Source organism: Coregonus lavaretus, assembly GCF_964263955.1.
Source record: "Coregonus lavaretus genome assembly, contig: HAP1_SCAFFOLD_4460, whole genome shotgun sequence".
Classification (NCBI taxonomy): Eukaryota; Metazoa; Chordata; class Actinopteri; order Salmoniformes; family Salmonidae; genus Coregonus; species Coregonus lavaretus.
Window position 1 is genome coordinate 23,229 of NW_028156584.1, and position 25,503 is coordinate 48,731.

The 25,503-nt window shown below is 42.5% G+C and overlaps 1 protein-coding gene across 1 annotated transcript; it reads right to left on the bottom strand.

The window, feature by feature from the left end:
- Positions 1-5,526: 5,526 nt before the first annotated feature.
- On the bottom strand, positions 5,527-17,546 carry LOC311126182 (E3 ubiquitin/ISG15 ligase TRIM25-like). Its single transcript, XM_084200201.1, has 6 exons — positions 16,923-17,546; positions 16,403-16,498; positions 6,768-6,999; positions 6,522-6,681; positions 6,337-6,396; positions 5,527-6,100 (listed from the first exon to the last, which is right to left on the bottom strand). Exons 1-3 carry the CDS (start codon positions 17,517-17,519, stop codon positions 6,865-6,867), a joined length of 828 nt encoding a protein of 275 aa, XP_084056327.1. The 5' UTR covers positions 17,520-17,546; the 3' UTR covers positions 5,527-6,100; positions 6,337-6,396; positions 6,522-6,681; positions 6,768-6,864.
- Between the last annotated feature and the right edge of the window lie 7,957 nt (positions 17,547-25,503).

Here is a 25,503-nt window from a genome sequence, read left to right on the forward strand (position 1 = left end):
GGACTTTTAGGAAACTCTATAAGCATAATTGAAGCTACAAAAATGTCAATGTTCAACTTTAACATGTGCTAACTACGCAACAGACCAGATGAACAGGAATTATATTTACTCTCATGGGTGGCTAAAAATAACTATCTGAAAGCCACACCCCTACTAAACTATGCCTACAGTCTTCTGATCTGACCTGATGGGTCATATCTCAATAACCAAGCAACAATAACCCAACACCCAGCATCCATAACCCAGCAGTTTTTAAAGAAAACAACCCAACTATGTGACCCAACGCCTGCAACCCAACATTTGGGTCAACCAAACAACCCAGTATTGTTTAGAGTGTGGGGACAGGTGTAGACACCTTTCAGATCATCCTGATCCCAGCTTTCTTTAATACAGCCCATACAGTAGCTGTGTCCACAGGCAGTAGTCACCGGATCCTTCAGTGGATCCAGACAGACGGAGCAACAGAACAGTTCTAGATTGTCAGCCATTTTAGTGCTTTCACCTGAAGGTTGAGCAACAGGTTGTCAAAGATAACTTTCTGTTTCATGGAACTCTACACCAGAGGACAGGGAGTGGCTTCCTCTTGACTGTGTACTCTGTATCTACAGGTTTTTGGGGGATGGAAGTCAAGCTAAGAAGATGACGTTGCATACAGCTGTGTCCACAGGGAATAGTAACTGGATCCTTTGGTAGATCCAGACAGCAGAGTGGATATTTTAAAAGGGCCTCTGCAATGTCCATCCAACAAACTGCACAGCAGAGTATCAGAGATAACTTTAATTTCTTTGAAAGTCTGAGTGGTGGGGGAGGCCTTTTAGATCTGTTTGGAGACGTTAGTCCTGGATGGATGCACTGAGGTATATAGGGATGGAAGCCATAGTGACGTGTAACCAAATATAAGGTTGTGGTAAAACATTACAACGTTTTAAAGGTTCCATAAATGTACAGTGACCTATTCAGAAGCCACAGTGGTGAATGATGAATATGTCAAATCAAAAGTGATCTTTCATTTTCAGTCATGTAAAATGATCATAAATTGTAAAGAAAGATGTGGATGCAGTGGGGTGCAAATACCTCTGTAGAATTAATTAAGCAAGAAATGGCGGTGGAAACGGCTTTATGCACAAATATTGATATAATAACCATCATATTGAAGTAAACTTGGAGTCACACGATGATATGTGGTGTGGTCCTCCCACTACGACTCAGGAAACCATACAGTTTATTAAGCTACAGATGAAATAAGTTATGCTGAACTTCACAGGGTGGTGAAAGTACACAGTGATGAGCTTGATGCTCCTTTCCAATAAATATCGAGGGTCTTTTTGTCCATAATAATGTCATCATGTAGGTAGCCTATCCAGAGTGGGCGTGTTCACTATATAATGCCCCCAAAACATCTGACAAAACCATCGGTAGAATTGAAAATGTGATGGAAACCCATTTAACAGAACGTTTTTAACCGGTACATGGGAATTTAACTGCAAAAATATATTAGTATTTTCTAAAATATATATTTGTATGTGCATTACGTCATCACGCACAGCCATCTATCTTCAACACGTCAATTTGATGGAAACATCTCTGCTGGTAAAATGACCATGTTTTTATGAAGATTTTACAATATTCACATCTGACGCCAGTCAAAAGGAAACAGATTTTCATGCGAATTTTCAAAAATCTGCATAAAAACAATATCCTCATCTATAAACAATATCCCAATAGAATTGAATGGTAAATTACGTATTGAATCATTTTGGGGTCACTTGTATTGTAAATAAGAACATAATATGTTTAAGTGGCTCCAAAATGACACAATACATTATTTACCATTCAATTCTATTGGGCACAACATCATCTGAAACACAACCGAAACACACTGCAAATGCATCCAACAAGAGTCCCAAGCTTGATGGAGTCATAGCCTGCTAGGAATATGGGACCAAATACTAAACTTTTGACAAAGTGTAATACACTATAAGTGAATCTGTCCAAATACTTATGACACCTACAAATGGAGGGCCCAGATAAATACAGTATATTTATTTCTAAACAGTAAAACAGACATTAATGAAAATACCCTCAAATAAAAGGTGACATTCTGTACTGTCGCCTCATATAAAACATTTAATGTCAAACCTAAAATGCTGGAGTATAGAGCCAAATTCAAAGTTTAATAAATTCAAAAACCAAGGGTGGGTCAAAATTATTCAATAAAACAACTTGGCCATGAAGAAGTTTCAGTAGATTAGGAACTGCTTCCTATAAAGCTATGTGGAGTATAATGTAGCTGGACATTGTAAAGTCTGCTTCCTATAAAGCTATGTGGAGTATAATGTAGCTGGACATTGTCAAGTCTGCTTCCTATAAAGCTATGTGGAGTATAATGTAGCTGGACATTGTAAAGTCTGCTTCCTATAAAGCTATGTGGAGTATAATGTAGCTGGACATTGTAAAGTCTGCTTCCTATAAAGCTATGTGGAGTATAATGTAGCTGGACATTGTAAAGTCTGCTTCCTATAAAGCTATGTGGAGTATAATGTAGCTGGACATTGTAAAGTCTGCTTCCTATAAAGCTATGTGGAGTATAATGTAGCTGGACATTGTAAAGTCTGCTTCCTATAAAGCTATGTGGAGTATAATGTAGCTGGACATTGTCAAGTCTGCTTCCTATAAAGCTATGTGGAGTATAATGTAGCTGGACATTGTAAAGTCTGCTTCCTATAAAGCTATGTGGAGTATAATGTAGCTGGACATTGTAAAGTCTGCTTCCTATAAAGCTATGTGGTGCATAATGTAGCTGGACATTGTCAAGTCTGCTTCCTATAAAGCTATGTGGAGTATAATGTAGCTGGACATTGTAAAGTCTGCTTCCTATAAAGCTATGTGGAGTATAATGTAGCTGGACATTGTAAAGTCATACATACAATTATATTACTTCTTATTGACATTCAACCTGGGAATGGAAATGTAAGAAATTAATGTACAAACATGTCTAAAACAAATCCTGCAACAAAGGACCAGGTGTGAATGTTCTGGGGGGTCTAAGTCTACCCCTAACCAGTTTGAATACAATGTTTGATTTCACCCCCAGACCCCAAAACACACCCCATTGAAAACAGTTTTAACAGCCCCCCACCCGATGCAACTCAATATTAAGAAGGCATGCAGTCAGTGTACAGACCAATGCACTACCCCCAGGATCACAACAAGCCCCTCACACCTGGGACCACACACACACAATGTGAATGGAAATATATGATTATATTTTCTATATATTACAATCACAAGAAAGGGTGTTGGTTATTTTAGTTTTACAAGTAACCTTTCTTGCACATGTCCTTACTTTAAAAAGAAGCATGTTTGGTCTTGTTTGAATCAGCCCAATTCTCTGGTTATAAATAAAATAACCATGATTGGCAGAATGTTTAATTCACATCTCTGGCTATTAATAGATTGTGGAACTATGAAAAATAGGGAATAATGTTCCCAACACACCCACCTCACAGTTCCTACACAGACTCTGAGGCACCATGCAGGTCTGACACCAGAGGAGGCTGGTGGGAGGAGCTATAGGAGGACGGGCTCATTGTAATGGCTGGAATGGAATCAATGGAACGTATCAAACACAAACACATGAAACCACATGTTTGACTGAGTTCCATTTATTCCATTCCAGACATCACAATGAGCCTGTCCTGCTATAGCTCCTCCCACCAGACTCCACTGCCTGACAACCATTCTATTGTCTTGAGGACTTTACAACCATTTGGTCTGATCAAAGAGCAGGACACCCTTTCAAATAGATACATCCTCTCAGCCTTGATGACTAAACTAATCAAAGACTAACACACACACACACACACCACAGTAATCTGATCATGGTGACTCCACAGTAATAACATTTATAACTCATAAGTCACCAGGTGTGATTTACCTTTTGACAGATGAAACCCTACATCAACTACTAATGACTTATGGGAGGAAGTGAGCATTTCACATATTAAGATATAATACAAGGATACTTCCTTTGTGTGTTGTACATAGTCAATTGAAAATGTGCTTAAAGTTTTGAAAAAACAGCCTTTTTGATGATCTGTTTTGAGTTTTGTATTAAGAGTTGTGAAATTTTACCACATACTTGTGAAATAGTACAAAAGTGATTATAAAATCTATAATACACGGAGAGATACAGAGATTTGGGACAGAGACAGTAACTCCTGGATGGAAATCTTCATTCCAATGCCAGTGAGGAAATCTCCAATCTCCACCCTATTCCCTATGTAGTGCACTACTTTAGATCTGGTCAGAAGTAGCCTAGTGCACTACGTAGGGAACAGGGTGTCATTTGGGCCAGAGTCAGTAACTCCCCTGGGTATGAATTCTCTCTCCATCTTATCTGTCTTCTATATGATGTTCTCCTCTCCTCCTCTCTTCTCTCCTCTATTCACTCTATTCTATCATCCACACCACATGCCAGCTTCAACACAATCCATTTACAAGTTAAAGACAAACCTTGGAATAAATAGCAAAGGAAAACTACTACTAGATGTATTTTTTATTTCCCATCACCATGAATCATATTTAATAACTGAACAGTAGCAGACCTAACTTCACCTGTTCCTGACTCTAGATAGTGGATTAAAAAGACCATCAATCTCCAATGATATTAAAGTACAATTCTGAACATTACTGATATACTGAGTGACAAGTCAAGATAGCTGATGTTTTTATTGTTTGGTTAATAGCACCACCTGCTGGACAGGTTTAATGTTGCTTGACTGAGCAGTACGGGAGAATAAAAGATGCCAAATTTAGGGCCGGTTTCCCGGACATCTCCATTGAACATGCTTTTTAGTCTAGGACTAGGCTTCATCTGTGTCCGGGAAACCGGCCCATATAGTTCAATTAGCAAGTAAGTAACACTACCTGTTCCATGATACTGAGGAAAATTACATTGAGACAGAGAACCAATTGAGAAAACATTTAAATGGTTCTGAATGACAACCAACATACATTAACAGCATACATCATGATTAATGTGAATATATAAGATTAAAACATTGCACTTTAAAACAATATGAATGCATTGAATTGTAATTCATAACATATTCTGAAGATCAAATCAATTAAATCATTGTACATAAAAATAGAGCAGAATGAATCATCACATCTGGGGACCATCACCACCAGCATGACTAGTATCTATGTGGACCCTACTACAGTTTAACCAGCTCAGCTATAGACTACACCAGCATGACTAGTATCTATGTGGATCCTACTACAGTTTAACCAGCTCAGCTATAGACTACACCAGCATGACTAGTATCTATGTGGACCCTACTACAGTTTAACCAGCTCAGCTATAGACTACACCAGCATGACTAGTATCTATGTGGACCCTACTACAGTTTAACCAGCTCAGCTATAGACTACACCAGCATGACTAGTATCTATGTGGACCCTACTACAGTTTAACCAGCTCAGCTATAGACTACACCAGCATGACTAGTATCTATGTGGACCCTACTACAGTTTAACCAGCTCAGCTATAGACTACACCAGCATGACTAGTATCTATGTGGACCCTACTACAGTTTAACCAGCTCAGCAGTACCAGAGAGCCAAACCCCAGGATAGAGGGGCTGAGTGAATGTGGTCTGGACTCTGTGGAGGAGGGTCATTGTGTCAGAGACACTGTAGAAGGACAGAGTACCTGCCTTGTGATCCAGGTCCACTCCTACTCTGGAGGACGGAGGGCCTGATACTTTAGTCACAACATTATTGTGTCTGAAACAATAACCACCACTATAACACTGTAAACTCCAGGACTTGTTATTGTATCCAAATGCACCACCTGTCCCTGTTCTGCTGATGTCTTTATATGAGACTGCTGTAACAACATCCCCCCCACTCCACTCCACCTCCCAGTAACAGCGTCCAGACAGACCCTCTCTACACAGAACCTGGTAGTTTATGAATCTGTCTGGATGAACAGGATATGGTTGGACTTGGCCTGTAAGTGTCACCTTTCTGTTCCCTTCAGACAGAGAGAGGAGTGTGTGTGCTGTGTTTGGGTCCAGTGTGAGCTGACAGGAATCTGGGAGAAGAGCAGAGCAGAGACCAATGAGGGGAGTTAGAACAATAAGTGAAGTCAGATACTGTATCTACCCTGTCTTTGATTAGAGCACAGCAGAGATCAAATCAGAGAAATATGAGGAGTCAGATAGATACCCAGTCTTTGATTAGATCTACTATTGCTATATATTTCTAGAGGGATTGTTAGGAGTGTCAGTAAAAAGAGACTGTTAGTTACTTCAGAATAAAGAGACTCACATTGTAAGAACTGTTCTCTGGTCTTGGGCTCTGGAGGCAGTACAACATCCACTATATTCACTACAGACACACAAACACATTCACAGAGAGAGGGAATGTTATCATCATACCATATTCCACATGTATATGACTAGTAGGGAACTTTCAATGGTCTAAAGTTGATGTTCTTATTATTTTCAACACACCTGTAGTGGAGATCTTGGTCCATTCTCCTTTAAGGACGTCTTCTAGTTTCTCTCTCAGTTCAGACACAATCTTACTCACATCTCCAAAGTACTGAAGAGGACGGACAACGATGCTGGGTAAGTCTGAAGATACACTGGTACTGGAGAGAGACTGATAACTCTGGAGAGAGAGAGAGAGAGAGAGAACAGAACCAAATGATTGAGAGTTTTAATTTCATATCACATGTATCAAGGCAGTTGAGTTACCTGGAGGAAATGGATGTGATCCTCTGTGTGAGAGCTGCTCCAGCTCAGTGCTTCTCTTCCTCAGCTCAGCTATCTCCTGCTCCAGTTGCTCCAGGAGTCATTCAGCTTGACTCACTTGAGCCTTCTCTTGGGCTCTGATCAGCTCCTTCACCTCAGAGCGCCTTCTCTCAATGGAGCGGATCAGCTCAGTAAAGATCTTATCACTGTCCTCCACTGCTGCCTGTGCAGAGCGCTGTTAAGAGAGAGAGAGAGAGAGAGAGACTGACTTGTCTTACTTTAATGAGCCATCCTCATTACACTAACACCCCCACCCCTAAAAGCACATTGCGTGACACCACAACCTCCACACAATCACATTATCCAGTACCCAACACCACAGTACAATACACCATCCAGCACCACATTCCAACCGTCCATCCAACCCCTCCTCTCCAGCCGTACAGACAGCCCCCCTGAGCCCCCATACCTCCTGAAACATCTCCACACTGTTGATCATTTTGTACAACTCAAACTCAACCCTAAGGCGTCAACAGTAATGGCATTACCCTGGCAACACAGAAAAAACATGATGAACAGTCTGTCATTGCAGAAAACGGACACCCCTCCCCAACTCCCAGGTCAACCCGAGCCAACCAGCTATTGGTGTCCAGGGCTCCATGTAATACCCTCCACTGGAGGACCCCTGACCTTTCAAGCACTGGGAGCTTATAGAGCACCCTCCACCTATACCCTGCCATGCTCTCAGCCCCCACAACCCCCTGCCACTGATGCCCCTTCACTCCCACTAAGCTCAGAGTGTTAAAAGTCAGTAAGTCCTCCAGACTCTCCTGCCAGTCCCCAGTCTCTGCTGTCACTTGCAGTGTTGGAAACGGTGGTGGCCCCTCCTCAGGCTGCTCCAGCCCTCAGTACTGCAGCATAGAAATCAGAGACCCCTGCTGTATTGAGTCTCTCCGGCCGCATGGTCTCTCCTATCATTGCTACGCAGACGACACACAATTAATTTTCTCTTTTCCACCTTCTGATAACCAGGTGGCGAATCACATCTCTGCATGTCTGGCAGACATATCAGTGTGGATGTCGGATCGCCACCTCAAGCTGAACCTCGGCAAGACGGAGCTGCTCTTCCTCCCGGGGAAGGACTGCCCACTCCATGATCTCGCCATCACGGTTGACAACTCCATTGTGTCCTCCTCCCAGAGTGCAAAGAACCTTGGTGTGACCCTGGACAACACCCTGTCATTCTCTGCTAAGATAAAAGCGGTGACCCGATCCTGCAGGTTCATGCTCTACAACATTCGCAGAGTACGACCCTACCTTACACAGAAAGTGGCACAGGTCCTAATCCAGGCACTTGTCATCTCCCGTCTGGATTACTGCAACTCGCTGTTGGCTGGGCTCCCTGCCTGTGCCATTAAACCCCTGCAACTTATCCAGAACGCTGCAGCCCGTCTGGTGTTCAACCTTCCCAAGTTCTCTCATGTCACCCCGCTCCTACGCACACTCCACAGGCTTCCAGTTGAAGCTTGCATCTACTACAAGACCATGGTGCTTGCCAACGGGGCTGTGAGGGGAACGGCACCTCCTTACCTTCAGGCTCTGATCAGACCCTACACCCAAACGAGGGCACTACGTTCATCCACCTCTGGCCTGCTAGCCCCCCTACCTCTACGGAAGCACAGTTCCTGCTCAGCCCAGTCAAAGCTATTCGCTGCTCTGGCACGCCAATGGTGGAACAAGCTCCCCCACGACGCCAGGACAGCGGAGTCACTGACCACCTTCCGGAGAAACTTGAAACCCCACCTCTTTAAGGAATACCTGCAATAGTATAATATTTATCCTTCTACCCCCCCCCCCTTTACTATCACTGTCTTTTGTCTAAACTAACACCTGACTTATTGGTCCACCCTATCAAAGGCTTTCTCCTGATTATGAACAGATTGTCTGTGTTTGAGCGTCCTGGTACACAGCACGTTTGGTCCTTGTGTACAATATATTCCAGGTGGGACTTCAGTCTGTTAACGAGGACCTTGGTAAAGACCTTATAGTCCAAACAGAGCAATGCCACAGGCCTCCAGTTCTTTAAGTCGCTCAAATCTACTTGTTTGGGCAGGAGAGTCAAAGCCTCCCGTCTACAGCTTAGCGACAGCTCCCCCACCCCGACGCACTCACACAACACACGTCCTGTAAAATAATTCCCCAGAACTTTTTATAAAAATCCACAGGCAGACCGTCTGAGAGACAGCAGCTGAGAGTTTGTGAAAGGCCAGGGAAATGTCTATTTGATTTATCTGTGACAGAGAGAGTTTGGAAAGGTCTGTGAGCAGAACCTGAGAAAACCCAGGATAATAATAACAATATGCCATTTAGCAGACGCTTTTATCCAAAGCGACTTACAGTCATGTGCATACATTTTTACATATGGGTGGTCCCGGGGATCGAACCCACTACCCTGGCATTACAAGCGCCATGCTCTACCAATTGAGCTACAGAGGACCACAGCGTTCTGCCCTCTATAAATCAGAGTACAACTCCACAGCCTCATCTCCTCACAACAGAAGTTACCCACCCATCAGGCTCCCTCATCTCCTCACAACAGAAGTTACCCACCCATCAGGCTCCCTCATCTCCCCCACAACAGAAGTTACCCACCCATCAGGCTCCCTCATCTCCCCCACAACAGAAGTTACCCACCCATCAGGCTCCCTCATCTCCTCACAACAGAAGTTACCCACCCATCAGGCTGCCTCATCTCCCCACAACAGAAGTTACCCACCCATCAGGCTGCCTCATCTCCCCCACAACAGAAGTTACCCACCCATCAGGCTCCCTCATCTCCCCACAACAGAAGTTACCCGCCCATCAGGCTCCCTCATCTCCCCACAACAGAAGTTACCCACCCATCAGGCTCCCTCATCTCCCCACAACAGAAGTTACCCTCCCATCAGGCTCCCTCATCTCCCCACAACAGAAGTTACCCACCCATCAGGCTCCCTCATCTCCCCACAACAGAAGTTACCCACCCATCAGGCTCCCTCATCTCCCCACAACAGAAGTTACCCACCCATCAGGCTCCCTCATCTCCCCACAACAGAAGTTACCCGCCCATCAGGCTCCCTCATCTCCCCACAACAGAAGTTACCCGCCCATCAGACAAACGTAAAACAAGGGATTTTCTTGGTTTCCCCACTCTGTTTTTCCAACCCCTCTGGTGAAACAGAGAACTGAGCCCTGTACTATAATATAATATAATGTGCCATTTTGCAGACGCTTTTATCCAAAGCGACTTACAGTCATGCGTGCATATATATATATATTTTTTTTGTGTGTATAGGTGGTCCCGGGGATCGAACCCACTACCCTGGCGTTACCCTGCACTAAGATTTCTTTAAATGTTTTCAATTCTGAGTAATCACTACTTTACTACGGATTAGTAAGGAAAAACACTTTATTCAGTACTACTGCAGTTGCTTAATAATTCCAATAGATGGCAGCATAAGACCATGAATGACATTTCAGAAGATTAGTTTAGTTCTCTCCCTGGATACACCACCACTCCACCTCACAGGAAAACTCCTCCTGCCTGAGCTTTTTACTGTCCCTTTCCACACTGCTAACGCAAGAGCAAGGACTGAAAAAGAATTTAACACATTACTGTGAAGTAATATAATGATGAGTCATGTTTATTATTACCTGTTTTTATGGTCAAGTTTTGAAATTATACTTCATTACTATAATGATTATCACGCAAGCGAGGGGCATGTTGAGGTAAATATGCTAACCGCGACGGTTGCATTATGTAATTTATTGGTGGGCTGGAAGATGCAGTGTTTTTTCTTTTCTATTCAGAGGCTATTTACTCCCAATATGAGATCATTTTATATAGAAGGTTTTTATAATGCATGTTTACTAGGGTTGAGGTTAGCGCATCTGAGTAGGGATTATTTGGGTTCAATACCTGTCCTACCTATCAATCATATTGCTGCTTGTAGCCTATAAATGATGATCCCCACACTAGAAACACCGAAAACTATATGTGCTAGCAAACCCTGTGTTCCACCCCTCCCCTGTGTAACCTTGAAGTTTGTTAAGAAACAAACACTTGTCTATGAAAACAGACATGTTTAACGGATTCCGCTTGGCACCCAGCCGAGAGCACACGAAAACCACTTGCAAATTTACCAAAACTAACCAACTACTTGCGGTCTGTTCGTAAGCAATAAACGGAGGCAGATTAGCCACCACAACTCTTATCGAAAGAGGCGACATCTGCACCAACACACCCCTCACAGAAATCCCACTCGCAACAAGACAAACCTTTTTCATTAACACAACCACCGCCTTGTTCATTCTGGATGCAGAGTGCAGATGTTCTGCTCCAACCTGTTCGCCGACCATGAGCAAAACTTCCTCCACACCTTTCTCCGGAACGCACCCGAAGCGACAGCGTTTCTTCTCCACTCGGTTGAGGCCATCACGCCGCCCTAACAAACTACCCCTACTCCCCCCTCAACTCTAAACGATAAACAGTGGAAACCAATAAACAAACCCTCCACCATCAGAAAATAAATTCAGAAAATACGCAAGAACCAAAAGAAAAAAGAATAGTAGCCCTCCTCCCGAACCACAAATCTCTCACACAACCAACTTCTTCTTCTATGATATAATGGCGGTCCACAAACCAACGTTAAAGGTGCATGCTGCCACCTACTGTGCTGGAGTGTGTGGTCAATCACGGTTTCCAACATTTCTAAATCCTCCTTCCTAACTCAGTACTTCTGAGAAAATAAAGAAGAGCCCTACTAACTTCTAATAGACCCTCCCCCATCCCCAAAATCCCTTCCAAACCCCCCCAACCCCGTCCAACCTCAATGACCCTACACTTCAATCTTTCCCTCTCTTCAACATACTTACAACAATATAACAACACATGCTCCACCGTTTCATCGACCATACCTTCCAGACACAAACCATTCCCATGCTTGCCAACCAGATGTAATGACGAGATCAATGTACAATGTCCTAAGCGCAATCGAGTAAACACCACCTCTTCCTTCCTAATCTGACCTTTGAATCTTGGTCCATCGACCTTTGTGTAAAACTGTAAACTATTCATATAAATGCCATTTGGCCTCACCTCTACCCAGTGGAACATTAATATAAATTATATCTCGTTTCAAAGCTCTTTTAGCTAACTGGTCTACAATTTCATTCCTTTCCACACCAGAATGTGCTGGGACCCAGCAGAATCTCACTACTACACCCATTATCTCAATTCTCCATAATAACATTAATACCTCCAATAGCAGGTCACTCCTATTAGATTTACCAGATGATGAACTATTCAATACAGAAAGAATCGGAGAATACTATAATTCTAACAGGTTGTACGTCCTCCACCCACTGGAGGGCAACTATTATCGCCAACAGTTCAACTGAGTATACTGACAGTTCATCTGTTAGTCTTCTACATATCTGCACATCAAATTCAGGAACGTAAACGCCTGCTCCTGTGAGCCCACTATCTGGGTCCTTGGATCCATCTGTGAAAAGCAGTAAAAAAGTATAAAAACTTCTACCAATGTAATTGTCAACCAGTTTCACTATATCACTGACTTCTGACCAATCTTTCCTTTTCTCTACCAAGGTTAGATCAACAACAGGGTCTGGGAGTAACCATGGAGGAACATCCCCTATCACCACAGAAGGGCCAACCTCCAACTCCCTCAAACCACTCTCATCAGCAAGCTTTCCAACTGTCCAACCAAAACCACTGCCTTGTCTACTAGTATATTCCCAACAGTCATCTAGAACAGTAGCAGTGGGATGCTCAACCTCACAGCCTTTCAACCCAATAAGATAATGACCATTTTTTACGCCGTACATAGAGTGGGGAGAACAAGTATTTGATACACTGCCGATTTTGCAGGTTTTCCTACTTACAAAGCATGTAGAGGTCTGTAATTATTATCATAGGTACAGTTCAACTGTGAGAGATGGAATCTAAAACAAAAATCCAGAAAATCACATTATATGATTTTTAAGTAATTCATTTGCATTTTACTGCATGACATAAGTATTTGATACATCAGAAAAGCAGAACTTAATATTTGGTACAGAAACCTTTGTTTGCAATTACAGAGATCATACGTTTCCTGTAGGTCTTGACCAGGTTTGCACACACTGCAGCAGGGATTTTGGCCCACTCCTCCATACAGACCTTCTCCAGATCCTTCAGGTTTCGGGGCTGTCGCTGGGCAATACAGACTTTCAGCTCCCTCCAAATATGTTCTATTGGGTTCAGGTCTGGAGACTGGCTAGGCCACTCCAGGACCTTGAGATGCTTCTTACGGAGCCACTCCTTAGTTGCCCTGGCTGTGTGTTTCGGGTCGTTGTCATGCTGGAAGACCCAGCCACGACCCATCTTCAATGCTCTTACTGAGGGAAGGTGGTTGTTGGCCAAGATCTCGCGATACATGGCCCCATCCATCCTCCCCTCAATACAGTGCAGTCGTCCTGTCCCCTTTGCAGAAAAGCATCTCCAAAGAATGATGTTTCCACCTCCATGCTTCACGGTTGGGATGGTGTTCTTGGGGTTGTACTCATCCTTCTTCTTCCTCCAAAAACGGCGAGTGGAGTTTAGACCAAAAAGCTCTATTTTTGTCTCATCAGACCACATGACCTTCTCCCATTCCTCCTCTGGATCATCCAGATTGTCATTGGCAAACTTCAGACGGGCCTGGACATGCGCTGGCTTGAGCAGGGGGACCTTGCGTGCGCTGCAGGATTTTAATCCATGACGGCGTAGTGTGTTACTAATGGTTTTCTTTGAGACTGTGGTCCCAGCTCTCTTCAGGTCATTGACCAGGTCCTGCCGTGTAGTTCTGGGCTGATCCCTCACCTTCCTCATGATCATTGATGCCCCACGAGGTGAGAACTTGCATGGAGTCACAGACCGAGGGTGATTGACTGTCATCTTGAACTTCTTCCATTTTTTTATAATTGCGCCAACAGTTGTTGGCTTCTCACCAAGCTGCTTGCCTATTGTCCTGTAGCCCATCCCAGCCTTGTGCAGGTCTACAATTGTATCCCTGATGTCCTTACACAGCTCTCTGGTCTTGGCCATTGTGGAGAGGTTGGAGTCTGTTTGATTGAGTGTGTGGACAGGTTTCTTTTATACAGGTAACGAGTTCAAACAGGTGCAGTTTATACAGGTCATGAGTGGAGAACAGGAGGGCTTCTTAAAGAAAAACTAACAGGTCTGTGAGAGCCAGAATTCTTACTGGTTGGTAGGTGATCAAATACTTATGTCATGCAATAAAATGCAAATTAATTACCTAAAAATCATACAATGTGATTTTCTGGATTTTTGTTTTAGATTCCGTCTCTCACAGTTGAAGTGTACCTATGATAAAAATTACAGACCTCTACATGCTTTGTAAGTAGGAAAACCTGCAAAATCGGCAGTGTATCAAATACTTGTTCTCCCCACTGTACAAAGGCATCTCACCTGCCTCCACCAGTAAGGCACATACAGATGTTGATTTAAATGCACCAATACATATCCTTAAAGTTTTATACTGGATTCTGTCCAGCTTCTGAAGCAAAGTCTTTACCTCTGTTCCATAAACTGTACACCAGTAATCAATTGTCGTCCTGATCAGAGCTCTATAAATATCCATCAACAATTGTCTGTCAGCACCCTATTCATAACCAGAGACCCACACAACCAACTACCGCAAAAGTTAATGAATCAGAGACAGAGACATCGTTACAACACTGTACATAGCCATAATATAACGGTTCTTCTTCTTTGGAGTTTAACGGCGGTTGGCATCCAATATGTTGCATTACCGCCCCCAACTGGACTATAATATAAATCCATTATACTTTGTGACACAAAATGGGAAAAGGGGAAATTATAATAATTTAAAAAAACACCCTTCCAACTAACCCTACACTCATTAAATACCCACTACCCCATTCCACTACTTTGACCCTATCTGCTCCTGCACCATGCCAACGGCCTGGGAGGACGGGACACCACCACTCAACACACCCTGTAACTCTTCTGAAGTCTAATCCTGTATGCCCAAATACTTCTCTGCAGCTGCCACCACAATATCTATTTTCTGTGATTTACGTTCCATTTCTGCGGTACAGTTGATAACCATGGCTATGAACGCTAAGAAGCTAACTTTACTGAAGCATATATCACTCGTTGGCCTATCCCTCTGTGCTGGCACAGATCTACTACTCACAGGGATCCTCTCAGGATCTCTCACCCTTGACCCATCCTCTTCTACTTTCTTCACTGCCTCAGCATACGACACCTTCTGCACTACTCTGACTCTAGGCACCTCAACCTGCCTCTCTCGCACCGGACACTTCCAATCCCCAGCAACATGGGCATCCCTACAGTTGACACACACAACTTTATCCACCGAAACTACACAATCCTCTATCCCATGCCCTCCTGCACACTTCCCACATCTTGGATCTCCCTCCTACAAACTGCTGCAACATGACCATAAACGTTGCACCTGAATCAGCACAGTGGATTCGGCACAAAGTTCTAACATGATAACTGATATATCCTACCATGACTTTGTCGGGTAAAGACTCAAAACTCAAAAGGACTGACAGTGACTCCTCTTTTTCACCACGCTCACCACTGGGTCTGTGTTGCACCAAACGGCGGGCATCACAAACACCAGGAAGCTTAAACTTGAATTGCTCCACCTCCACACTTAACGCTACCCCAGAAATCACTCCTTTCAATGGTGCCCTGTTCCTAAGAGCAAAGCAAGAAACAGATCTTGACCCAAGTTGCGTGACACGGAGCGCCCACTCCCTCTGGTCAGAAGAAACACAAACAAATATCACAAGTCCACTACAGGTTACCTTCACTGATTCAACTGCACCCAACTCCTTTCCCACCCACCCTGAAACCACAAATGGATCTGCCAAAAGGTATGGATCCACTTTCTCCAACAATGTAACTCCCACTGCACCAGATTCTTCTTTATCATGTCAATTGATGCCAGGCTCTGGTTCTGAGCTCATCACCACACCTTCTACCTCACTTAACTCTCCCTCATTCATTTCCATTTCACCTCCAGAACTCAGTCTGGCGAATGGCTCACTCTGTTTGCACTTGAATTATATCATTTGATTTTGATTTATTTTTATGTCTCTATTCCTTTTAAACTTTTGTGAGTGTAACGTTTACTGTTAATTTCTGATTTGTTTATTATTTATTTCACTTGCTTTGGTAATGTAACATATGTTTCCAATGCCAATAAAGCCCATTTAATTGAATCGAGAGAGAGAGCTCCCTGTTAATGTATAGCAGACATGAGTCGCTCATGGTTACTCATGGTTATGTGAAGAGGTAGAGCCGCTTGCGACTTTAAATCAGTCAGAACAATAGGGAATGTCCTTTTGGTCAAGATGATGGTTTCTCCCGCAGTAGACCCGGGTTCATAACCAGTCAGTTACATTAAGCAGTCTATTCTCTGACAGGGGTCCAGACAGCCTGTTCCTAACAGTGGGATTGGATAGGGGCCCCTCTCTCTCTCTCTCTGACTGGAGGAGAGATGTGAAATGGTGTGTCTCCTCTGGTCAACAATACTCACCTTGAGACACTCCACAGCCTGTTTGAGCTCCTTCAGCTCCTTCTCTCTCTCCTGGAATCTCTGATGGACCTTCTGCTGACTCATCCCCAGCTGCCTCTGTGGAGAATCACTCTTCAATGAGCTATCAAGCTTTATTTGTCCAGTAGATCAATAGTATAGTAATGTGACATAGGGCCCATAGAGAGGAAGGTCTAAAATCTTGAGGAAGTCCCTTTACCATATGACATTTTCTATGTTGCTATGTGAATGATTATAGTGTTTATGGTAGGTGTACATGTATCAAGGGGTTGAGACTGAACTTTGAACTCTTAAAAGGGCATTCGGAATGATAATAGTGTTTGACTTCAGAAAATGGTGATACATTTGGATCAAACTCAATATACTCAAGGTTTGTGTTCATATTTGTTCTGCTGAGGATCAATTTCATTTGATTTCTCTCATATTCAAACAGACTTAGTTCCTACTGTATCTTTAATTCTTTGTTTATCAGATAGTAACCAACAAGTAGTTCTGGTCTTACCTGTTTCTCAGTCCTCTCTGCTGCAGCTGACACTGTTTCATGGCCTTTATGTTCATCCATTGTACACAGCATACAGATACACTGCTGATCGGTACGACAGTAAACCTCCAGCAGTTTGTCATGATGAGAGCAGATTTTCTCCTGTAGCTGTGCGGTGGCTTTGACCAGCTTGTGCTTCTTGAAAGCAGGATATTCATAGTGAGGTTGGAGGTGAGTCTCAAAGTAAGAGGCCAGACACACCAGACAGGACATGAGGGCTTTCTGCTTTCTGGTCCCAGTGCAGAAATCACACGCCACATCTCCAGGTCCAGCATAGCACAGAGCAGGAGGGGGAACAGCCTGGAGTCCTGTCTTCTTCAGTTTCTCCACCATCTCAGCCAACATGGTATTTTTCCTCAGATTAGGCCTTGGAGTGAAAGTCTCTCTGCACTGAGGACAGCTATAGACCCCTTTCAGAACATCCTGATCCCAGCAGTCCTCAATACAGCGCCTACAGTAACTGTGTCCACAGGCAGTAGTGACCGGCTCCTTCAGTAGATCCAGACAGACAGAACAACAGAACTGGTCCTGATCCAGCAGAACTCCCTGCTGAGCCATTTGGACGGTTGTTCACTCTCACACAGACAGACGACACAGAGACACAGATCAGTTTCGTTTCCACAGAAGTTAGTTTTTGGGAGGGCGTGGACTTTCTGGATCTGCCAGATAGGTGAGGTTAGAGGGAGGGAGGGAGGGAGGGAGGGACAGAGAGAGAACTGCGTTCAACGTGGAGAGGGAGACAAATATTTTAGTTTCTAGGTTAGGGCCCTTCATTTGGAATAAATCTAACAAATATGAGTTGTTAGAATATATAAAGGGTAACAGTTCCTATGAAGTACATATTATAATTATTATAATAAGCTTCATAATGCCTTATAATATACTTATGTGTTATAACAATGATTATAAGTGTCTATAATAATTAATAAGTGGTTGTAATGGGGGGGGGGGGGGTTGATATTGATACAATATACTGTAGTTTAAATGAATACTGTATGTATTGACTGATCATTGAGAATGAGGTAATACTTTACATTACAGTGTGGGTATTACTGTTAGGTCTAGGGTCAGGGTTAGAGTTACTACATTCAGCAGTAACCCTAACCCTAGCCATATCTATGACTAAAAAGAGAAGACGTTTTATAATCAGAGTTCTTTGTATCTCTTCTTAGTCAGACAGAAACCCCCCACATATTATAGGTGGACGGGGTTATGAACATATCCAATGAATTGTTTTCTGCAACCAGATGAAATGAAACTGCCTTTCAGCAGGAAAAGCTTCTCTAATAATCCTAACCATTGCTGGGTGTCTTCAGAGACTGAGGTATAGAGACACACTGTCAACTCAAAACATCTGGCTGTGCTTTCATGTCAAAACATTTATTATTTTCTATTCATAAAATTATATTGTATGATATTCTTTGATAACATATTCTATCCATAGGCTCCACTCTGTATAGTGTTAATGATGACTGTTTGTTCTGTACATTGATTGAATGGTTAGGACTATCTCACTGTATTCACTGTTTAAATCCCAAGAGACCAGGAGACCTAAAGGAAGCCTTCAACACTGTATCCCTTCATCCAGTCATAGTAAACAACCTCTGTCTGTCTGTCTGTACGTCTGTCTGTCTGTAAACACAGCCAACTTTTCTGCGGTGGTTGTTGTTGCTATCAGTGCTGCACAGCTATTTTCAGGTCTCTCCAGAGATGGTCGATCGGGTTCAACTCCAGGATCTGGCTGGACCACTCAAGGACATTCAGAGACTTGTCCCGAAGCCACTCCTGCGTCTTGGCTGTGTGCTTAGGGTTGTTGTCTTGTTGGAAGTTGAACCTTCGCCCCAGTCTGAGATCCTGAGCGCTCTGAAGCAGGTTTTCATCAAGGATCTCTCTGTACTTTGCTCTGTTCATTTTTCCCTCGATCCTGGCTATTCTCCCAGTCCGTGCCTCTGAAAAACATCCCCACAGCCTGATGCTGCCACCACCATGCTTCACCATAGGGATGGTGCCATGTTTTCTACAGACGTGACGCTTGGCATTCAGGCCAAAGAGTTCAATCTTGGTTTCATCAGACCAGAGAATCTTCTTTCTCATGGTCTGAGAGTACTTTAGGATCCTTTTGGCAAACTCCAAGCGGGCTGTCATGTGTCTTTTACTGAGGAGTGGCTTCCGTCTGGCCACTCTACCATAAAGGCCTAATTGGTGGAGTGCTGCAGAGGTGGTTGTCCTTCTGGAAGTTTCTCCCATCTCCACAGAGGAACTCTGGAGCTCTGTCAGAGTTACCATCGGGTTCTTGGTCACTTCCCTGACCAAGGCCCTTCTCCCCCGATGCTCAGTTTGGCCAGGTGGCCAGCTCTAGGAAGAGTCTTGGTGGTTACAAACTTCTTCCATTTAAGAATGATGGAGGCCATTGTGATCTTGGGGACCTTCAATGTTGCAGAAATGTTTTGGGACCCTTCCCCAGATCTCTGCCTCAACACAATCCTGTCTCAGAGCTCTACGGACAATTCCTTCACCCTCATGGCTTGGTTTTTGCTCTGACATGCACTGTCAACTGTGGGACCTTATATAGACAGCTGTGTGCCTTTACAAATCATGTCCAATCAATTGAATTTACCACAGGTGGACTCCAATCAAGTTGTAGAAACATCTCAAGGATGATCAATGGAAACAGGATGGACCTGAGCTCAATTTTGAGTCTCATAGCAAAGGGTCTGAATACTTATGTAAATAAGGTATTTCTGTCTTGTATTTTCAATAATGTTAGTATTAACAGAACACGGGTTAATTTAACCATCAGTTGGGTATTTTTTACTCTCATGCTTGGTTGACCTAGCAACTGGGTCTGTTTTAATGTCATGCTCGGTTGACCTAGCAACTGGGTCTGTTTTAATGTCATGCTCGGTTGACCTAGCAACTGGGTCTGTTTTAATGTCATGCTTGGTTGACCTAGTAACTGGGTCTGTTTTAATGTCATGCTTGGTTGACCTAGCAACTGGGTCTGTTTTAATGTCATGCTCGGTTGACCTAGCAACTGGGTCTGTTTTAATGTCATGCTTGGTTGACCTAGCAACTGGGTCTGTTTTAATGTCATGCTCGGTTGACCTAGCAACTGGGTCTGTTTTAATGTCATGCTTGGTTGACCTAGCAACTGGGTCTGTTTTAATGTCATGCTAGGTTGACCTAGCAACTGGGTCTGTTTTAATGTCATGCTTGGTTGACCTAGCAACTGGGTCTGTTTTAATGTCATGCTTGGTTGACCTAGCAACTGGGTCTGTTTTAATGTCATGCTTGGTTGACCTAGCAACTGGGTCTGTTTTAATGTCATGCTCGGTTGACCTAGCAACTGGGTCTGTTTTAATGTCATGCTTGGTTGACCTAGCAACTGGGTCTGTTTTAATGTCATGCTAGGTTGACCTAGCAACTGGGTCTGTTTTAATGTCATCCTTACTGTAGGTTATTTTAAGGCCTTTACATACTGTAAACTCAATTTTTCCTTATTAAATTATTCTATAATATGTAGAGTATTTATTACATATTATAATAAGGTATACCACTGTATCATAGCCCAACAATGAGACATACGTGGACTTTTAGGAAACTCTATAAGCATCATTGAAGCTACAAAAATGTCAATGTTCAACCTTAACATGTGCTAACTACGCAACAGACCAGATGAACAGGAATTATATTTACTCTCATGGGTGGTTAAAAATAACTATCTGAAAGCCACACCCCTACTTAACTATGCCTACAGTCTTCTGATCTGACCTGATGGGTCATATCTCAATAACCAAGCAACAATAACCCAACACCCAGCAGTTTTTAAAGAAAACAACCCAACTAAGTGACCCAACGCCTGCAACCCAACATTTGGATCAACCAAACAACCAAGCATTTTTTAGAGTGTGGGGACAGGTGTAGACACCATTCAGATCATCCTGATCCCAGCTTTCTTTAATACAGCCCATACAGTAGCTGTGTCCACAGGCAGTAGTCACCGGATCCTTCAGTGGATCCAGACAGACGGAGCAACAGAACAGTTCTAGATTGTCAGCCATTTTAGTGCTTTCACCTGAAGGTTGAGCAACAGGGTGTCAAAGATGCCTTTCTGTTTCATGGAACTCTACACCAGAGGACAGGGAGGGGCTTCCTCTTGACTGTGTACTCTGTATCTACAGGTTTTTGGGGGATGGAAGTCAAGCTAAGAAGATGACGTTGCATACAGCTGTGTCCACAGGGAATAGTAACTGGATCCTTTGGTAGATCCAGACAGCAGAGTGGATATTTTAAAAGGGCCTCTGCAATGTCCATACAACAAACTGCACAGCAGAGTATCAGAGATAACTTTAATTTCTTTGAAAGTCTGAGTGGTGGGGGAGGCCTTTTAGATCTGTTTGGAGATGTTAGTCCTGGATGGATGCACTGAGGTATATAGGGATGGAAGCCATAGTGACGTGTAACCAAATATAAGGTTGTGGTAAAACATTACAACGTTTTAAAGGTTCCATAAATGTACAGTGACCTATTCAGAAGCCACTGGTGAATGATGAATATGTCAAATCAAAAGTTTTCTTTCATTTTCAGTCATGTAAAATGATCATAAATTGTAAAGAAACATGTGGATGCAGTGGGGTGCAAATACCTCTGTAGAATTAATTAAGCGAGAAATGGCGGTGGAAACGGCTTTATGCACAAATATTGATATAATAACCATCATATTGAAGTAAACTTGGAGTCACACGATGATATGTGGTGTGGTCCTCCCACTACGACTCAGGAAACCATGCAGTTTATTAAGCTACAGATGAAATAAGTTATGCTGAACTTCACAGGGTGGTGAAAGTTCACAGTGAAGAGCTTGATGCTCCTTTCCAATAAATATCGAGGGTCTTTTTGTCCATAATAATGTCATCATGTAGGTAGCCTGTCCAGAGTGGGCACGTTCGCTATATAATGCCCCCAAAACATCTGACAAAACCATCGGTAGAGTTGAAAATGTGATGGAAACCCATTTAACAGAACGTTTTTAACCGCTACATGGGAATTTAACTGCAAAATATATTAGTATTTTCTAAAATATATATTTGTATGTGCATTACGTCATCACGCACAGCCATTTATCTTCAACACGTCAATTTGATGGAAACATCTCTGCTGGTAAAATGACCATGTTTTTATGAAGATTTTACAATGTTCACATGAAAATCTGACGCCAGTCGAATGGAAACAGATTTTCATGCGAATATTCACAAATCTGCATAAAAACAAAATCCCAATAGAATTGAATGGTAAATTACATATCGAGTCATTTTGGAGTCACTTGTATTGTAAATAAGAACATAATATGTTTAAGTGACTCCAAAATGACACCATACATTATTTACCATTCAATTCTATTGCGACCAAGCTTTAACTTCCTGACTGATGTCTTGAGATGTTGCTTCAATACATATACATAATTTTCTTTCCTCGTGATGCCAATTATTTTGTGAAGCGCACGAGTCCCTCCTGCAGCAAAGCACCCCCACAGCATGATGCTGCCGCCCCTGTGCTTCACGGTTGGGATGGTGTTCTTCGGCTTGCAAGCGACCCCCTTTTTCCTCCAAACATAACGATGGTCATTATGGCCAAACAGTTCTATTTTTGTTTCATCAGACCAGAGGAAATTTCTCCAAAATGTATGATCTTTATCCCCATGTGCAGTTGCAAACCGTAGTCTGGCTTTTTGGAGCAGTGGCTTCTTCCTTGCTGAGCGGCCTTTCAGGTTATGTCGATATAGGACTCATTTTACTGTGGATATAGATACTTTTGTACCTGTTTCCTCCAGCATCTTCACAAGGTCATTTGCTGTTGTTCTGGGATTGATTTGCACTTTTTGCACCAAAGTACGTTCATCTCTCTCTCATCTCCTTCCTGAGCGGTATGACGGCTGCGTGGTCCCATGGTGTTTATACTTGCGTACTATTTGTACAGATGAACGTGGTACATTCAGGCGTTTGGAAATTGCTCCCAAGGATGAACCAGACTTGTGGAGGTCTACAATTGTTTTTCTGAGGTCTTGGCTGATTTCTTTTGATTTTCCCATGATGTCAAGCAAAGAGGCACTGAGTTTGAAGGTAGGCCTTGAAATACATCCACAGGTACACCTCCAATTGACTAAAATGATGTCAATTAGCCTATCAGAAGCTTCTAAAGCCATGACATCATTTTCTGGAATTTCCAAGCTGTTTAAAGGCACACTCATATAAAACATTTAATATCAAATCTAAAATGCTGGAGTATAGAGCCAAATTCAAAGTTTAATAAATTAAAAAACCAAGGGTGGGTCAAAATTATTCCCATAATGTAGAAGTTTCAGTAGATTAGGAACTGCTTCCTATAAAAGCTATGTGTAGTATAATGTAGCTGGACATTGGAAAGTCTGCTTCCTATAAAGCTATGTGGAGTATAATGTAGCTGGACATTGTAAAGTCTGCTTCCTATAAAGCTATGTGGAGTATAATGTAGCTGGACATTGTAAAGTCTGCTTCCTATAAAGCTATGTGGAGTATAATGTAGCTGGACATTGTAAAGTCTGCTTCCTATAAAGCTATGTGTAGTATAATGTAGCTGGACATTGTCAAGTCTGCTTCCTATAAAGCTATGTGGTGTATAATGTAGCTGGACATTGTAAAGTCTGCTTCCTATAAAGCTATGTGGAGTATAATGTAGCTGGACATTGTAAAGTCTGCTTCCTATAAAGCTATGTGGAGTATAATGTAGCTGGACATTGTCAAGTCTGCTTCATATAAAGCTATGTGGAGTATAATGTAGCTGGACATTGTAAAGTCATACATACAATTATATTACTTCTTATTGACATTCAACCTGGGAATGGAAATGTAAGAAATTAATGTACAAACATGTCTAAAATATATCCTGCAACAAAGGACCAGGTGTGAATGTTCTGGGGGGTCTAAGTCTACCCCTAACCAGTTTGAATACACTGTTTGATTTCACCCCCAGACCCCAAAACACACCCCATTCAAAACAGTTTCAACAGCCCCCCACCCGATGCAACTCAATATTAAGAAGGCATACAGTCAGTGTACAGACCAATGCACTACCCCCAGGATCACAACAAGCCCCTCACACCTGGGATCACACACACACAATGTGAATGGAAATATATTATTATATTTTCTATATATTACAATCACAAGAAAGGGTGTTGGTTATTTTAGTTTTCCAAGTAACATTTCTTGGACATGTCCTTACTTTAAAAATAAGCATGTTTGGTCTTGTTTGAATCAGCCTAATTCTCTGGTTATAAATAAAATAACCATGATTGGCAGAATGTTTAATTCACATCTCTGGCTATTAATAGATTGTGGAACTATGAAAAATAGGGAATAATGTTCCCAACACACCCACCTCACAGTTCCTACACAGACTCTGAGGCACCATGCAGGTCTGACACCAGAGGAGGCTGGTGGGAGGAGCTATAGGAGGACGGGCTCATTGTAATGGCTGGAATGGAATCAATGGAACGTATCAAACACAAACACATGAAACCACATGTTTGACTGAGTTCCATTTATTCCATTCCAGACGTCACAATGAGCCTGTCCTGCTATAGCTCCTCCCACCAGACTCCACTGCCTGACAACCATTCTATTGTCTTGAGGACTTTACAACCATTTGGTCTGATCAAAGACCAGGACACCCTTTCAAATAGATACATCCTCTCAGCCTTGATGACTAAACTAATCAAAGACTAACACACACACACACACACACACACACCACAGTAATCTGATCATGGTGACTCCACAGTAATAACATTTATAACTCATAAGTCACCAGGTGTGATTTACCTTTGGACAGATGAAACCCTACATCAACTACTGATGACTCTTATGGGAGGAAGTGAGCATTTCACATATTAAGATATAATACAAGGATACTTCCTTTGTGTGTTGTACTTAGTCAATTGAAAATGTGCTTAAAGTTTTGAAAAAACAGCCTTTTTGATGATCTGTTTTGAGTTTTGTATTAAGAGTTGTGAAATTCTACCACATACTTGTGAAAATAGTACAAAAGTGATTATAAAATCTATAATACATGGATACTTCCTTAAATGTACTTATTTTGTGTTATGCAGTTATGTTATTGAAACAGAATAAGTCTAATGAGAGAATAAATAAGTCAAGTCCAACCATTACCTCTCTCCTCTTTCACATCCCTCTATCATCACTCCATGGGTGTGTCCCAATAATCTCTCCTTCCTCCTGAAGTATCATTCCTTCACTACTCCTCTCAAATGTAAAAGCATTGGATTGGTGTTGGCATGGGGTAGAGGGAGTTTACATATACCAGTCATTTCCTTTTAAATCCATGAAGGGAAGTGGACAAGTTCACACTTAGAAAGGAGATAATAGTTCCACATATGTACTTCATAGAAACTGTTACCCTTTATATATTCTAACCACTCTATTTAATTTATTCCATTTTAAGGGCCCTAACCTAGGAACACAAATCTTTGTCTCTATTAACATTG

What these genes read in the sequence shown, in the direction of transcription:
- LOC311126182 (XM_084200201.1), bottom strand. Translation starts at nt 17,519, where the DNA reads ATGGCTCAGCAGGGAGTTCTGCTGGATCAGGACCAGTTCTGTTGTTCT. An exon ending in CAGAGAGGACTGAGAAACAG is followed by an intron (nt 16,499 to 16,922) that starts GTAAGACCAGAA and finishes GATTCTCCACAG; the next exon opens with AGGCAGCTGGGGATGAGTCA. An exon ending in AGGCTGTGGAGTGTCTCAAG is followed by an intron (nt 7,000 to 16,402) that starts GTGAGTATTGTT and finishes CTCTCTTAACAG; the next exon opens with CGCTCTGCACAGGCAGCAGT.